The following is an 18,738-nucleotide window of genomic DNA, read 5'->3' on the forward strand; positions in this document are numbered from 1 at the left end:
AAAAAAAATACACAAATGAAAGTTGAAAATTTTAGCATAAATACATTATGACGTAATTTTGGAACTATTAAAAATCATGCAAAACGGCTTGTGCAAAAATTAATTTACCAATCGACAATAAACTGGCAAAAATTCATAAAACTTCAGTGAGTAACTATACATTAGGACAGATAATTGAAAGAAATAAAGATAAATTTAAAATACGAATTGAAATTTAGATTATTTTAAGATAAAATTAAAACTTGTTAAATTTTAAAAGTGATTTTTTATATGTCTACAAGACGATACAAACTCGCTTCTTTTATTTAGGCATCTCTTGTCTTTCAGTGCATTTACAACGGCTGTTGCTTCTTTGAGACACAGCCTACATATTGGGCTATTGCCGTTAGCTATAGGCTGTGCTCTTTTTATAACTTCCCAGGATATTTCAAAGTCAATGCAGCTGCGCTTTAAGCCACGAACATACTTCGAAAGTTCAGTGTCATTTTCATATATGCCGCCTTTAAAAGTTTTTTTTATGATTGGCATACCTGAATCTAAACTGAGTCGAGCACAAGCCGACATAGAACCTCGTTTCAACGCCAGAGTTAACTGTGGCCTTGTAAACGATGTTCTCTTGTTTTGAAGCTGATAAAGGCATAGGCACAAAACTCGAGTCCTTTGAGTTTTGCATCTTTAAATAAACCTTTATATATATATATATATATATATATATTTAAACGTTTATTTCAAGATATAAAACTTAAAGGACTCGAGTTTCGCGCCTATGCACTCATCAGCTTCAAAACAAGTAAGTTCAAAATAAAGCACAAAACAAAACACACAAATGAAAGTTAGAAAATTTAGCATAAGTAGATTAAGACGTAATTTTAAAACTATCATAAATCATGCAAAACGGCTTGTGCAAAAATTAAATTACCAATCGACAATAAACTGGAAAAAATTCATATAAGTTCAGTGAGTAACTATATTTTAGGACAGATAATTGAAAAAGATAAAGATAAAATTAAGATAAAAAGCTAAATAAAAATTGAAATTTAGATTGTTTGAAGATGAAATCAAAACTTGTTAAATTTTAAAAGCGATTTTTATATGTCTACAAGACTAAAACACGCATCTTTTATTTAGGCATCTCTTGTCTTTCAGTGCATATACAACGGCTGTTGGTTCTTTTAGACACAGCCTACATATTTTACTATTGCCGTCTTTGACCTTTTTATTAATAAAGCCCTTAAGGTGGGCTCAGTGTGAAAGGTTTGAATTATCAAGTTAGATAACTTAATTCTATATATATATATATATATATATAAATGTTGAAAGTTTAACCAACAGATTACCACAGTAATTTTTGATTTGTCAGTAACTAATTTGTATCTAGTATATTAAGCAAGGAAGAGCTTTTTGAAAAATATCTCGATTCAAGTATTCAAAATAGAAGGAAATTTGTTATTGTTGATATCATTTTTGTTAAATTTATAATTGTTTTTTTTTTTTCTTATTTTATTAAATACATAAATTTTACAGTACTTATCTTTATATTTTAAATTTTAAAAGTTAAGTTCAGTTATAGTAAGTATCACTTCTTCAAAAACTCTTATAAAACTTAACAATAGTTTATTTAACTATTAAAATCTAAAATTATTTCCACTGTTCAAGTTTAAATATTAAATTAAATAAAAATAACCTTTACAGCACAAAATACTTCATAAAAAATTTTCGTAAAATTATTTGAGCGCATAAAATTTTATGTACTTTTATTTATGTAGTTGGATTTAGTTTTGTAGTGTACTATGTAAAAAATCGCTATTGTTACGATTAGTGTTATTTCATAATAATATTGTTTATTGTTGCAAAGTATATTTATTAAATGACAATAAAAGAGTTCCTAGGAGCTGGTGTACAAAAAACCTTTAAGTAAACATAATCTATACAGTTTATAGACTAAGTTTGTCTAGGATTAAGACTAACTTAAATTAAGTAAGTTATATAAATCTATTGTGTTTAAAATTACTAATATATGTTTTAAGCTTACTAAAAATTCCCTCGAATCAATAAAATGATAAATGACAATTACTATTTATCATTTTATTGTTTTAGTTTTTTTTAAATAATTAACAAAATAGTTTTGAAACGAATAAGTAACATACTAAAAATATTAATATGTGTAACAAGAAAAGTTAACAAGAATTTGTAAACACGCAGAGCTAAAAAAGCAATACTTTAAGTTAATGAAAAGATAGTTTAAGAAAAACTAAAGAACAACTTAAATAAATAACAGTAGTTGAGATAAAAATGTGAATTGAAAAACAGCGATCAAATAATTAACATTTTTTCTACATTATATCTGTTTTTAGTGTTTTTGTTTTTTGTAACTTAATATAAAGTTAAAGCCTTGCTGGATAATTATTAAACTAAAATACTAAATACTAAACAGAACATCTAAACCCTTATCCTTAAATTACCTTTCCCGAAATTTTCAATCTATATGCTCAAACTTAACCCATTTAACCCAAATATATAGAAAACTAATCGAGAAAAACAAGTTTTATTAATTAAAACTTAAAAAAAAAAATTATATATATAACCCAATCAGAAGCGACCTCAGAACTGCAGCTGACACCTGAAATACTAAGTTTTATATTTGGGGAAAGTCAAATTTATTGAAAACACTCCTTTTCAAATTATAAAATTCTGTGCCTTCTAAATTTTGACTCATTGGTTGTTAAAATAGCTAAATTATTTTACTTTAGATCTTGGCCATTTTTTAAACTTTGAATATATGTATTTTTAAGTTTTACAAGCAAGTATAATAAATCCTAATCATGCTGACTCCAAACTGATTTTTTGTCTTGAAGAACATTGAATTTTGTAAAGTTTATTGTTGCAAGGGTTTGAGACTGATTTTTGTTTTACCATTAAAAAAAAAAATAATATAACTTGTTTTAAATCAAACAATTTAAAGTTCTCGACTTAAATGTCTTTAAGGAGATTTATATCCAATATTTATTTCAACAGTTTATTACAATCAAAACAATGTTTCACTCCTATACTTGCATATAGGAGATCCTCAGTTGTTGTAAATAGGTCTTATTCAAATAGAATCTATTCTAATCTAATCTCTAATCTTATTCTATTTGAATAAGACCTATTTACAACAACTGAGGATCTCCTATATGCAAGTATAGGAGTGAAACATTGTTTTGATTGTAATAAACTGTTGAAATAAATATTGGATATTAAAAAAAAAAATATTAAAAGAAAGTTTTGTTAAACTTACAATGTTTTTAAGTATTCAAGCTATATTATTAGTAATTTTCTTCAGTTTTTGGTTCTTACAGGTTTTCCAAAAAACCCAGAATTTAATTGTTTGGGAAAAAACTGCAAAAACTTAAGGTTTTAAAAAATATCAGGATTTTTTATAAAAGTTATGAAAAAATCTAGTATGTTTTGTTGGAATCACAATTTATAACAATTTTGTTATAGTAATTTTTATAATTCCATGAATGAAAATAAGTGTATTTATAAATATTCTCATATTTATTGACAACATAAATATTTTAATAGTATTTTTTTGTTGATTTTCTGTTTAGTGTAAAAGTACTAAATAAATAAGATAGCTATAATTTTTTGATTTTATCAGTGTTATGTAGTTTTACATTACATATAAAATAATACATTTGAGATAATAAACAAAAGAAAAATTAGAATACCTTAAAATAGAATTTGTAAAACCAGGTAGAAAATTCACTTGTATTTTACATACAGGTCTGTAAACCTACTAATAAATACTCAAAAAACAAAATCTATTAGGTTTATTTTTTTTTAACTTTATAAATGACTCTTTGTGCAAAAGGGACCCTTTGTGTAATAGTGAACCCTCATGCATAAGTGGTCCTGTGTGCAAATCTAGCCTGTCCCCATTTCAAATATATCAGTAACAGGGTTTCCAGGCACTCAGGCAACTTTAAAATTTGAATAAAACTCTAACTGATTTAAAACATAATCTGGTTACTGTTTGCAAATCTCAAGCTAGTTATTTCTCACTATATTTAAAAAATTTTTACTTTATATCTTTTTATTTGAATATTGTGTGTTTTCTTAATAGTTTTATTATTATTAAAGAACATTTTTACAAGTTGCAAGAGAATAAAACAAAATTTAAATTTACAATAAATTTTTAGATTTTTTATTAAAGTAGTTTAAATGTATTAAAAAATTCATTTCAAAAAATTAACTTACTACTGAGTTGGTTAAAAAATATATACTTGTAAAACTAGGGGTAGGAAGTACTTAGGTGATGTTTGCTGGACTTTTGAGGAGATATGATTTGGTTGTGTTTTGGCTTAATAAATAAGAATTAGAAAGAAAAAAAAATTGCAAAAGAAAAAAAAACTCTTCCCAAAAAAAAATTCAAATATATCAAAAAAAAGTAAAAACAACAGAAGAATTTGCTTTTTATATGAGGAAAAAAGTACTATTTTACAAACAAAATTTGCATATTAATTTGTGTAATAATGACATAATAACACATCAAAAGCATTTGAAATGTCTTTAATATATGCCTACAATTATAAGCTTTCATTTAAGATATAAAATATAAGTCTAGGACATGTATAAGTAATTTTATTACTGTTTAAGTCAAAAAATTTGTGACTTGTGGGGTTGAAATTTTTTTTTTGAGCAGAGTAATTTTTTTTTGGAATTTTTTTTTCTGATTCTTCTTAATGAAGCCAGAACACATCCAAATCATATCTCCTCATATGAATTTAATAATATGACCAAAAAAATGTGCTGTACTCCCTACCTCTAATTAACCTAAAAAAAATCTGAAAAATCAGGAAAATTTTCCTAAAACCCTGATATTTTTTAACATATTGCAACCCTTCTCTTGATACCTTCTCACAAACTCAAAATAGTTGGTTAAAGGGTTGCTAAAAAACCTTGAATCATGGAATTTTACACGCTTAATAAACAAAAACACAAAAAATCCAAGTGTTTCAAATGAAATCATTGAAAAATCTGTTATTTCTTATTAGTTTTACATGTAAAGTAACAAAATTTTAAAAGATGTTTAACATATATCATAAAAATTAAAGAAAATTTGCATTTAATATTTTTTTTTCATTAAAAAATTCATTAAAATCTACAGTATCTTTTCAATGTTGTTAAACTAATACAATAGTTTTTTTAACTTAAGTTAAATTTTACACTTAAAATGAACCAAAAAACTTAATTTTTTTTAACCTGGATAGAATTACAAAAAACCTTTGGCAACCCTGTTGGTATAATCTTTTAAATGGCAGACAATGATTGAGTATTCTCAGTCAAATCCTCTGAGAAAGTCACAGTGCTGCACAAAATTAAAACAGGAATGACTGATTGGTTACGCCTTATTGTTCATTAAAGTTTGCTCTTTCTATGAGTGGCCATTTAACCTTGAATTTAAAATATTAGGCAGAAAAAGCATGAAGTTTGATAAAGAAAAAAAAAATTGGAATTTGGACAATATTTACATGTAAAATATTAATGTTCATGTTAAAATCAAAATAACTATAAAATACAATTAGCCATGGAATAGGATATAAATTAAATAGAATTTCACTAAAAAATCTTCTATTAAAACACTTACAATCAAAAAGTGTGATCATTTTAATTAAATCATAACAAATGCTTTTTTTGTATTGCATGAGAACATTAACATTCAAGCCAAAGTGTTTTAAGTAAATCTGATTAAGAGGAATTAGAATGTAGTTTATAGTTGCTAGAAAAATTAGATGTTAATTTAAAAAACATCAGTTCAATTTATTATAGTTTTTATTTTATTCTTATAATTATATCAAATGTATTTTGGGCTTTTATTTTAGATAAATTTAAGCAATAGTATTGTATAAATATATTTAAAGACCAGCTATTGTTTACTTAATGTTTTTATATAATTTAAGGCCCATGACTCTACATATATTTTATCAAATATTTTTTGAGTTAATTATAAAAAACGCTTGTTGGAGTTAGTATAATTCTTATTGAAATGTAATCTTATATTTTATAATTCTTACAATCTGACTCATATTTTTTGATATGAATCTGTCTTTTTTTTTATTAGTTTTGTATAAATTTTATGTTTTATGTAATTCAATGAATTTAATATATTTCAAGTATATCACTAACGGGTTGCCACACTTTCAGCCTATTTTAGAATTTTAGTAAAACTTTGTAAAACTATTAAAAAAAAATTCCGGTTAATGTTTGCAAATCTCAGTCTAGTTTTTTTTAACTTGAAAATTGAAATTTTATTATTATTTGAAACTGTGTTTTTATTGAGTTTTTACATTATTGTGCTGTTATTAAGTATACCAAGTACTTTAGGTAGATTTTGCTCATAATATTGCTTTTACTAATTTTTTCATTAATTCAAGCAGTTTGTGGTAACTCAGGTTTGCCAAAAAACTTTGAAACCTGGAAAAACCTGGTATTTGACAATTTAGGCTAAAAAACCTTGACATTGAGAAAATTTGAAAAAAAAAACTGAAAAAACCTGCAGGAAATTTTGAAAACCTGGATAAAATTTTCCAAAAACATTTGGTAGCTCTGTCAACTCAAGCTGGCTTTTTGCCTCAACAAGTATCAACCCTTTACAGTTTACTGTGACACTGAATTTGAGCTTTTTTATTGCTACCACGGTATTAACATTTCTTAATTTAGTTTAAGGTATTGTTTAAAGTTGATATTACTTTTGACTTGAACAATAGCTTTAAATGTTGAAAAGTTGTTAATTTTTTTTGTTAATTATAGAAGAGGCTTAAAAATGCCAATGTAAAGATTGATAGTAGTAAATACTTCACCACACCAGGTTCATTGATGTTTGGAACATTCGTACTTTTCTTCTTATTATTTCTGATTACCACCAAGTAGAATATTAATAAGTTTTAAGTTAACTTAAGATTAGAAAATGTATAGTTGTTTTGGGTATTTATGTAACAATTAAAAAATAAAAGTAGTTATCCTAAATTTTTCTACAGATAAATTGACATGCACTAAAATTTTGTTTATTAAAATGTCTAATGATGAGTGCCCAGAATGTAAAGAAAGTTTAGAAGTTATTGAAACAGACGACGGTTCAAGTGTAAGTTTTTTTATATGTGATAAAAATTCTTTTAAAAACATGCTAGCCCTAATATAAATTATGTAATTTTGTTATTAGTAGTAGTGATTATATTATTCAGCTGTTATATTTTTGATATAATGTTTTACTTTGACTAGTTTTAAAGTTTAGAAAAGTTCAAAACATCTATGTAAAATTTTTAACTTTCTGATCATTTATAGACACATTTAGATGAGGGTTACTTTGGCTCAAAAAGCTTTTTTTTGTAGTTAAAAAAAAAGTCTAAACTTTAGATCCAATTGTTTTCCATACCTTTAAGCTAACTTAGATTTTTTATTATTCTAGAGAACGCTCCTTTGCCTTTGATTTAAAAAAAATCCATTGGATTTTAGTTTGAATTTAGTAGTTCCGCCCTTTTCATAATTTAGTCTTGTTTTTTTGAGTTGTAACTAAGCTTTAAGTTGCTTTTAGTAGATTTTCAAAGCTTGAAATAATTTTTGAGATAAAGCCGTTGAAGTTGGAGACTACAATAGTACTAATCAATACCCCCCAATACCCAAAATGACTTTTAAAGGGGATTTTCCCTACTTTAAAAAATATAGACAAAATTGGTCTCTATCAGGATAAATAAAAAAAAAACTTGCGCACAAACCCTGTCATTAACCAAATCAGTTATGATTTAAAAAATCATAAAATGTAATAAAAATATAAAGTTGAAGTTTAACAACAACATTAAAAAAAAATTGAATCTATATTTTTTCAGTATATTATGATAGTTTTTTTTATTTAATTTCTTTAAATATCTCTCCATAAACTTGTTATACCAAATTTTTTTTTTAAATAAAATAAAAACACTTTTTTACTAATTACATAAACTAGCACATTTTTTATCCTATAAGAATAGTATTGTAAACAATTGTACCACTGAAAACCATTATAAGTTTTAAATGCCTAGGTATGCTCTAACTGCGGAATTGTTATCGGAAACTTCAATTTAGTAGCAGCTTTCCAATCGGAAGGTATCAGAAAAGTTGATAAAGAAGGCAACAATTTCATAAGATTGGGCAATCAGTTACTTTATGCGGGTGAAAGAAAAAAGTAAGAACATTTAATTTTTTTTTGGTTGAATGATCAAAATTTTCATTTTACTTTTGTTATTTAAACTATAAATTTGACTTTATTTGTTTAGTAAGCTTAAATTTATTATATTTTGAGCTTAAAATCCTTTTGATATGAAAATTATTTTTCTTGATCTAATAATTTTTTTTCTACAAAAATTGATATTTATGTAAACTTGAAATGAAGTTTATTTAGCTCACAAAATTTATTCTTTAAATTGTACATTTTTAACTCAGACTAAAGTTTAATTAAAATTAAAAAAATTTCTTTTAAGTTAAAGATGTTACCCTAAAAAATTGTTTAAAGTATGTTTTTAAGTTTTTATGTATAACGTTAGAGTTTAAGGATTTTTATTTTGTTGTTTTACTAATTCATTTTATTTGTAAATGTTAATTAAACCTATTTGTTACTTTAGTTGAAGCAAATTTTAAAACTACTAAAATTACAATGAGTAAAGCAATGAAAGAAGTTAAAAACTTTGAAAGTTTATAGTTATCAATAAATTATGTCTAAAAAACTACGTTTATACATTTTACTCGACTTTGTCTATTTAGTAAGCAAGTACAAACAATACAACAGCTTAACCCAGAATCTCTAAATATTTTAAATTCTACAACTGAACACAATGTTCATTAACTTAACAGGCTGTACAGGGACGGGATGCTGACGAAATACCGAACGTACTTGCAGGCGGTCTTGCAAAACTACACCGAAGACGACACTGCGCACGACAGCATCATGAAAATATTCGAGCCGCTCGTGTTCGGTGAACTCCACGGCAAGCAGGAAAAAACCAAGCTGCAGTACCTCGGTGGGTTTTTTTATTGTGTACAGAAATTTTAATATAAGTTTTTATTTGTTACATCTTGTATAAACATCAATACAAAGAACAGTTAATTTTGAAAATTGCCTTCACCTCTTGTAAACGTTACCGAAAATTTCTTAGCTATATTTATTATATTTGGTAACAGTTTATATTTCTGCGCACTAGTTTTTTTTTGTGCTCTCTAGTTTAAAACATCCTTTTATCTTAAGTTATTATACAAAGAACTTGTAAAAAAGTCAATGAGTTCCTAAAAAAAAATATATTTTAAACACTTGTTTGTTTCAGTTTGCTGCACGACAGTAGTGCTTCAAAAGAAGAACATTCCGGTCATCCTGTCCAAAGTGGCGGAGGCCATGGACGTCAAAGTGAAAGGTTTGCAGGGAATTGTGACCAAGGTAGTTATAACAAATATTATGACCATAGGGGTGGGGGGTAAACCATGTTTTTTACAAGTTGATCTTATTTTATGGAGTTTTTTCTAAGCTTCAAGATGCTTTTTAAAGTTTAAAAAAATTCGAATTATTTTTTGAGATATGACCAGTCAAAGTCGGGACGCATAATAGGTTCCCTATAAGAAGGGAAAACTAAAACAGTGAAAAAAGACTATATCATTTAAAATCTATCTCCTCCTACATTTTTCAAGCAATCTTCTTCAAACTTTCACAGTCTAATCTTTATACAATAACAAAAAAACTTTACTTTGGAATAAAAAAAAAATTGTTAAAACATATATTTAAAAAAAAACACTTTTTTTTAATTTTTGTGATAAAATTTATATTGTTTTAAATTACTAAAATTGTAAAGTAACGTTTTTTCCTTTTATTATAAGAAACTTTTCCTGAAAATTTGAAGAAGATTGCTTGAAAAATGAAGGAGGAGATAGATTTATAGTGAATTTTCAAATTTCTAAGAAAATTGACCCCAAAACATTTGCGGTCCATACTTGTATATCGGAAAATTTTTACAAAAAATTAAATATCTCAAAAGTTAAACAATATTTTTGAATTCTATAAAAACTGGCTTGTAGTTTGTAACTTAAAGCTTTCATATGAAAGCCAAAGTTAATTTTTGTAAAAAAATGTTGGACCCCTCCTATGGCCTTATTATATTTAAGATAAACGTTTAAAATTTATTTTATTTTTATTTATTAATTAAGTGAACCGTTGTTTTACAAATAAGTTCACAAATCAAGAAATTTATAAAATGTTGATCATCAATTTTTTTGATTTAAATAAATTGTTCAATTGGTAACTACAGTACAGTTGTCTTTTTTTTTATTGGTAATATTAACACATTTTCTAGTTTCTTATCAAACTTTACCTTATAAATAGTGTGAAAACAAAATGTTTAGGTAAAGAAAAAGTATGAAATGACGAAGATGAGAGTTACTTTGAAACAAACAATATCAAGGATTGCTCACAAAGTAAATGCCATTAGAAACAGGTAATTCATTTTGTGTATTAAAAGTTCAACAAGTGTGCAATAAATTGGTCGAAAACTGCTTTTTGAAAACTTTCTATTGAAAAAAATAAATATAAAGGTAGTATTAATCAATAGTCATAATTTTTCGTTATTTTTTATTTAAAACATCTATTTCATATGGTTTTTTTTCGGTTGTTTATAACTGAGAATAATGAAAAACTATAAACTTAGAACAAGAGTTATTTTTTAAACCAAATAAAATGTAAGTTGTATTTTTGCTCCATACATAAACACTATAAGACTTATATATAAGTATATTTAGATATTTAGGTGTCAAATTAAGGTTAATAATTCTAAATTGAACATTTATATCCAGTTTTTAAGTTAATTTTAAATTGGTCTAATTTTAAAGGTTTAGAAATAACATAAATTTTATATTGTTAAAAGCTTGTATTTAAGGGCATAGAGGGCTTCCAACATTTTTTTACAAAAATTAACATTGACTCTCATATCAAAGCTTAGAGTAAACACTATAATATACTTTTAGTAGAACAAAAAAAGTTCAATTAATTTTCGATATGTAGCAAGTTTTGTAAAAAAAAATCCGATAAAGCTATATGAAAAAAAAATCAATGCCAATTTACTCTGAATTTTGAAAAAAATTACTAAAAATATATTTCAAAACAAATTATACAGTAATCTTCCTTTATTCTACCAACATATATTTCTGTGTGTCAACGAATCAACGCACTTCAACTGGGTTCTGTAAAAAAATAATTACTGTAATGAGGTGTAATTGAAGTGTGTTGATTCGTTGACACACAGAAACATATGTTGGTAGAATAAAGGAAGATTACTGTATAATTTGTTTTATTTATATTCCAGTGAAGTTACTTCACTAGGATCTTTTGTTAGCAAACAATTAAACCTAAATTTTGAACAGTTAAAAATATATTTCTTCCTTTATTTTTAAAACAATTAATTCAAATTTTTAGGAAATGTACTTTAGAGTATTACAAACAATTTGTAGGAAGCGAATTTTTGAAAAAATAGAAAATAAAATTTATGACTAAAATAAAATAAAAAAAGTTATTGTTTTATAACTTTTATTTTACAAAAAATAAAAAGTCTGTTTTTTAGAATTCGATTGAAATTTATTAAAGACTACTCTGAGAAAGTTTTAAAACAATTGCTCAAAAACTTATGCAGGAGACATGTTTTTAGTGAAGTAGTCTACTTTTGCCCTTTTAGTTTGCGCCTCCCATAAAAAAACCTTTTAAACACTCCAATTTTGATCGCTTATATCTCAAAAGTTACTTAAAATTTTAACAAATAGCTTATCTGAGTATGTAAAAAATAAAACTAAATTAAAAAAAATAAGTTGGGGGGAGGGGATAAACATAACTTGCATAGAATTTGTTTATTAAAATGAGTATTCCGAATAAAAAAATTGTTAAAATACGCATATAACAAACTCTTAATTTTATATATCATATTCATGATGATTAAAAAAAATTAATTTGAAACTAGCTGATTCCTAATTAAATCCAGTTTTCTTATTTGGTATAAATTAAACGTTAGATTATTAATTTTAAAAGCTTTGTATTATATAACATTTTGAAGTAAAATTTGCTACTTTGAAACGTCTACGAAACCTCACTTAATCAGTGTAAACACTTTATTTGGTATGCAAAGAGTTTCAATAAGCAAATTAGTTTATAAAATACCATCTACAATATTTCTTTAATGAAAAGGCTCATTTAAGATTAAAATAATTTTATAACAATCATAAGAATCAATATTATTAGAAACTATTTAGTCGTAAAAACCCAAAAAAAAATTAAAATATTCAACCAGTGAGCTGCACAGTAAGAAGATCGACGGATTGATAGAATTGTTGGATGTTTGCCAGTATTTGGACGGAAAAGACCGGGAAATAGCTGCTATACACGTCGCTTACATGGCCTGCCTGTCTTCTATTGGAACGTTTGTTATATTAAAAAAATAATTATTTGTTTGTAAGTACCATTGAAACGTTTGTATGTTTGAAAAAATGTTCGTAGGTAACATGTTACATCTTACTCTGCGTTGCCTGGAATTTAATAATTTCTTTTTTAGTAGTATGCAATTTAATTTTTATAACAAAGCTCAACAAAAATCATCTTTTATACGTTATCGATAATATTTAAAAGATTTCAACTTAATTGACACTTTAGGTAATAAGTTTAAAATATCCACAGATTTCCTTCCAACTTTTTTTTGAGTTTTATTGACGTGGTGTTCAATTTTAATTCTTCTAAAAACCAAAAAATAATTCCCTCAAGCTTTTCTAGTGTATGTAATTGGTCGTATTTAAATTTTATAGTTTATTAACGTGCAAGTCGATTTAAATAAACTTTAAACTTCTAAATATGAATTTATTTCAAGGTAATGAAGCTATTAAAATATTTTTTAACTGACTAAAAATACTACAGGGTTATTTTAATTCAGTACGAATTAATCAAACATGAATTAAATAAATTTTGATACAGAATTCCGTCCAACTACACTTTCATGCAGTTTTGCAAGGAGAACAACTTGAAGGAAACCCGAGGTTACTTGAAAGAAATGATTGACAGGCTTCTGCTCGCCATGAAATTGTTCGTTTGACTTTTTGATATAAAATTTGTTTGTTAAAGATTTTAGCTTTTAAAATTGATTGTTAGACTCATTAATTTCTACAACTAAGATTTATTTTTAATTATTAAAACTTTTAATCAAGACTTTCACCATAATCATAGATAGAATAATTTTTTTTTTAGATATCCAGTTAATTAGTATGAACTTAAACAAAAAACATGTTTTACTATTCTGTTTAATAATATTTAAAGTTTTCAAAGTTTTGTTATATTGCTAACATTAAGTTAAAACACTTTATTAAAAATGTTTAAAAATGCACAGTTTATAAAGTTTTTACTATTAGAAACAGTACTTGCTTTTGATAGCTACTTTTTATTATCATTAGTTATAAAAAAAATCACATACCAAATATGTATTATAGACAGTGTATTTAAAATTTTTTACTACGGGATTTTACTCATTGCCTTAGATTGTTATGACTTCTTATGTTTTTTTATATTCTGATTAATACATTCAAATCAGAGAATGAATTAAATATTAGATACCTTAGAAAATGTATGTTTAGTTATTAGAAAAAAGTGGGTGTAGGTTTTATTTTGTTAAATCAGAAATACGTGAGTGCTATTTTGAAGCCGTCACATCAGTAAAACATATTTTTTATTTGTTTGGTTTTTAGAATAGATTTAATTTTTAAAATTCTTATTGCTTCTGTATTGATCAATAATATTTATATTTGTTCAATCTTTTAATTAGTTCAAAAACTATATCAAAGCAAATTTAATTATTATTTATTTAAGTACTTTTGAGTGAGACTTATCGAAAAATGTACCTTATCAAATTAAACCGAATTAAAACTAAAATAAAATTAGTCAGAACGTTGAAACTTTTAAAAATATAAAATTACCTAATAATCAAAGGTATATTTAAAGTTTAACTACATATATTTTTCTTTTGTATGAAGTTAAACATTATTTATTTTATATAATTAAATTAACATATCAGGTTGAAGCTGGAGGCCGAGGTTTCGTACACCAACTACCACATCTACCTGGGCCACCTGGTCAAGATGACCCCGATCGTGCGCCGCCGCATCCATTCCCATGACAACGACGACCACGTGGTGCCCGTGCAGCTGCACAGCAACCCCATCAAGGTTTTGAGGGGCGACCACAAGATGACGCTGCGGGTTGCCAGGTTGGTAGTTGTAAATTTTAAAAATATAATTTTTTTATGTTTTGAGTTGAATTTACAAAAGTTATAGAGAAGGTGCATTAAAAACACATGTGGCGTTAAAATTATTAGGCTCTTTTTAAAATACTTAGCATATAAAATGATTCAGTTTCACACGTACACAATCAACCTTTTAAAATGAAATTGCTCGAATTAAAATACAATATTAAAAGCTGAAAACTAAAATGTTAAGTTTTAATATCAGAACATATAGTTGAAAAATATATATATATACATTTAATAAATAAATATGTATATATATATATATATATCATAATTTAATTATAAATAAAAGCATTTTTTCCAGGCGAATCCTGACCACACCGTCCACTTTCGCCAAAAACTCAGAGCGCGACCGCAAGCGGCGGGCCAAGGGACCTTTGGTCTTCAGGAAATCCCCTAAAGTGACGCGCATCGCCCCCGACACCGAGGAACTGGACGACGACGACCTGATGGGGGATCCCCTGTCCGAGTTCTTGAAGAAAAGCATCGAAGTGGGTGATTCCCCCCAACTGTGAACTATCTGCGCCCATTGTGAAGCAAATATCGACGTCTAGTGAATTTTTTCCCTGTGTGGTTTTTCTTTCAACAAATTATGTTTTAGGTAATTTCCCTCCGTTGAGAATCCGTTCATTTTGTGTTTTTATGCTGTGAACTTTGTTGAGTTGAAATTTTATTGAGTATCTGGTCTCTGTGTTGTATCTGTTTACATTAAATTTTTATTTCTGATTTCTTACAACAAATACGTTCACATTGAAATATTATTTTTAAAGTTTTAGGCAGCTTAACTAATTGTTTTATTACTATTATAATAATTATTGAGTATCTGGTCTCTGTGTACTTTTTCTTTATATTAAACTTGTATTTCTGATTTCTTTCAATAAACATGTTCACATGAAAATGGTGTTTTTTTTTATAAAATTTGAAATGTTTTTAAAAACGAATAAGTTGTTTTAACTAGTTTCAATTTAAAACACAACCATTGTATGATGTTGATGAGCATAAATACCTTATAAAGTTCATCAAAAGTTTCTTAAAGCGTGAATAACATTTTCTTGTTAATTATTTTAAATAAAAGCAAGTTACTAGAAAATGTTAGATAAATTTGTAGATAAAAACCTTAAGTTTTAGTTGAAAAACATATTTTTTCTACTAACGCATCGCTTAAAATGAAAGAAGTTAGTTGATTAAGAAAATTATAAGTATATTTGCCGTTTTATTTCTAACTACAGAAACGTTAAAACGAAATTAAAAAAGTGTTTTAGCTTAAATAAATAAGCAAAGTTTAAAAAACAAACAGGCAAATACATGGAAAGCAAAAAAAACATAGGAATATATATCCAAGTTTTAAAAGTAGCCTTTGTTAAACAATATATTGAGTTAAGTTATAATTATTTAAACTTAATCTTTGTTTAGAAAATGTTTACTCGAATATACAATTTAAAAACTTTGTTTTTTCTTTCTTCAAATAAATGAAACACTATCAAGTCATTCTAAATCAAAAATTTAATGTCAACTTATTTCAATGTGTATGAGATAAAAGTGTACAACGTATCATAGTTGAATAAGCTAGTTACTTTACCGCGTTGATTTAACATAACAAAACTTTGGATACTGTTAGTTTTTACAATTGAACGTTAAAGCAAAACACGTGATAACATAAAAAAAGTACAAAGAATTTAAAACCATTATATTTCAAAAAAAAAAAAAAGTTAGCATCTGTTTTATTGATTTTAAAGTGTGTATACTTTTTTTTTCGAACTTAATTCGGACAAATTTGAATTGCAAAACGTAAAAAAAAGTTAAAATAAATAAATGATAAAACATTTTTAATGTGCATTTTCGTTTGTTGTGATTAAAACTAGATGCTTGCTTAATTTTTTCGTGAATAAACCATTATAATTGCTGTTTTTTTAACAAAGAATTAAATTTAAGTCTTATTAAAAATAAATAGTTTCTTTTTGATGATTTTAAGCCGGTGTAATTTCAAAATAAAAGCACAGTTATTAAGTGTACTTTCATTTATTCTTTGAAATAAGGGTTTCGTTAAACAAAACGTTTAAAAAGTATTTATATAAAATAAAACGTTCAACAGGTGCCAATTTTTATTTCCAAAAATAGTGAATAGTATTTAAATTTTTTTGATGCTGCAGATGTTTGGTGAAATAAAAAAAGTTTGCGTTTTTAATATTTTAGCACAAAAGTGCTTACTAAAAGTGTGTGCTGAAGAAAAATCTGAACTGTTTTCTTTATCCTATGAATTTTAATACTGATTGTTTGTTTAACTCAATGTGTGTTGGTTTTGCTAACTGTTTTTACTTTCGCTAAATCTAGTGTGTTTTGTGTGGCGACATTTAAGCTATTAGCACGTATTTACTCATTTTAGTGTAATTTGAAGTTTGTTTGCAATGTAATTAAAAATAACTTACAAATGAATATTTCAAATGAATTTAAAACACTTAACTCAAGGTAATCTTCTTAAAATCACTTTAAAGATTTTCTTTTCTATGGTTATAGAAGATTGTTTTTGCATATTAACTGTAATAAAAAATGTGCGGTGTGCGTAAGACATCTAACGGACGCTTATTTGACCAAAAATTGTAAAAACTAATTGTAAAGAATCTTACTTAAAAACTAAGTCAAAGAGGTAGAACAAATAGTGTTTAGCTAATTAACTTGTTGCTTGAGTTAGTTAAATTTGAAGATAACTTTGAGGTCTTCTCAATAAAAAACTGCTTGTAATTCATACCAATTGTACAGTAAAACATAATGCTAAGATTAAAATGCTAGAAAAAACTGCTCTAGTTATTTAATTATTTTTTCTATGATGTATCTACAATTTACGGGAGACTTAAATTTAATACTAGATTTTCGTGACGTGTTTTATAGCTTAAAGAACTTGTGTAAAACAGTTTCAACTGGTAACTTATTTATCAAATACCGTAAATTTATAAAATACCGCAAAACGTGTTCTTTACTGTTTATTGAACGACAAAAAAGTACGTTTAAATTTTTTGGTCCTGGTGCAAGAAAAAATCTTTCGTTTATCGAGTCGCACACCACGGATACCTTTGATATCACGGATAACGTCTTGCCCAGGACCGACTTTAAACTTTTTATTTAGTATCCAGTCAGTAGATTTTAGTAAACTATATAAAAAGTTCCAACGAAACATTTTATTAATTTTAAAGATGAAAAGTCGTACAAAAATGAGTTTGCGTTGAATTCAAAAGAAACATTATATATCATTTATATACTGCTATTTTACATACTAACTATGTTTCTTTGTACCCTTATGATATGAGGCGATGCTTTATGACCGACTGGTGGAGAGTTCGAAACCCGGCAAAAGTACTCTTTTTCAAAACGCAGTAAGATCAACAAAATACTTGTTAAGAAAATCACATGAGCGGTTTCATACGTGGTAAAAAAAATCTACGAACGGGCGTTCGCCTACCCAAGTGGTTTGCTTAGCCGCTGTTTAGTCGATGCGTCCCGAGTTCGAGTCCCTGTTTTGCTCTCTCATTAGGGACTAGGCGTCGTTAGCCTTACTCTCAGCGAGATTAAATAAGAGTGTAAATTAGCTATACGTAATTCGGGGCGAGTTGGCAGGCCGTACCATTGCTCCACTGGTCTTAATTGATGGGCGACTTGTTTAAGACTGCCAGCATGGTTAGTACTTGGCTAGTCCTGTTTTTTGGCAGAATTATTATCTGTATTGTATAGATGCTTTTAAATGTAATACTATTTATTACACATTTTTTATGCATAGTTGAAAATTTTAAATGTTAGCTTAAATTTTCGAGCAGCATATAAAATAAGTGATAAAAATTAAAATCAATAAAAGTGTGTTGCCCAACCTATTTAAATTAAAAATTTAACCCTGTTAAAATTTATAAAATATCGAAACAAGAACAATCTAATTAATACAAAATATGTTAATTTTTTAAGTGAAGAATATGTTAGGGTTAAAAAGAACTATTAACAATATAAAGAATACGCACGGTAATTTACTATAGGTTGAGATAAATACATTTAATATTTTTTGCCCTACTTGGTCAAGTCATTTTAAATACAGCATTTTTTGTTAATCTTGATAAGCTTTTTTTCATATATGCTATTTATTAAACGACAAAAAAACGCTCAAAATAATTGGTCCTCATGAAAAAAATATTTTGGTTATCAAATCGCACACCATTTGTATGCCTTTTAACGTCTGGTCCAGAAGAAAATAAGTAAATATTATAATTAGCATTTAAAGTGCTAAGATATCTAATATGAAAATTAATTTCTAAAAGTTGTTAATTTTATTAATAAAAGAAAATGTGCTATGCATGTTCCTTTTAAAAATATATATAGGTAACGATAAGGAATGTTTACGATAACTACATAATATTTGTAAGAGACTAATGCAGTGTTT

At 26.1% G+C, this 18,738-nt stretch overlaps 1 protein-coding gene across 1 annotated transcript; it reads left to right on the plus strand.

Annotated features, from left to right (window-relative positions):
- Positions 1 to 7,023: 7,023 nt before the first annotated feature.
- Positions 7,024 to 15,213, plus strand: LOC145846002 (uncharacterized). The gene is made up of 9 exons (XM_082952968.1): positions 7,024 to 7,123; positions 8,058 to 8,200; positions 8,866 to 9,032; positions 9,333 to 9,442; positions 10,399 to 10,490; positions 12,327 to 12,455; positions 13,001 to 13,108; positions 14,091 to 14,282; positions 14,626 to 15,213. Exons 1-9 carry the CDS (start codon positions 7,055 to 7,057, stop codon positions 14,834 to 14,836), a joined length of 1,221 nt encoding a protein of 406 aa, XP_082809094.1. The 5' UTR covers positions 7,024 to 7,054; the 3' UTR covers positions 14,837 to 15,213.
- Positions 15,214 to 18,738: the final 3,525 nt, after the last annotated feature.

Source organism: Thalia democratica, unplaced genomic scaffold (assembly GCF_965202585.1).
Source record: "Thalia democratica unplaced genomic scaffold, ktThaDemo2.hap1.1 HAP1_SCAFFOLD_243, whole genome shotgun sequence".
Taxonomy (NCBI): Eukaryota; Metazoa; Chordata; class Thaliacea; order Salpida; family Salpidae; genus Thalia; species Thalia democratica.

Coding starts and splice junctions, on each gene's coding strand:
- LOC145846002 (XM_082952968.1), top strand. CDS start 7,055: ATGTCTAATGATGAGTGCCCAGAATGTAAAGAAAGTTTAGAAGTTATT. Junction 9,033..9,332: donor AACCAAGCTGCAGTACCTCG/GTGGGTTTTTTT, acceptor TGTTTGTTTCAG/TTTGCTGCACGACAGTAGTG. Junction 9,443..10,398: donor TGCAGGGAATTGTGACCAAG/GTAGTTATAACA, acceptor CAAAATGTTTAG/GTAAAGAAAAAGTATGAAAT.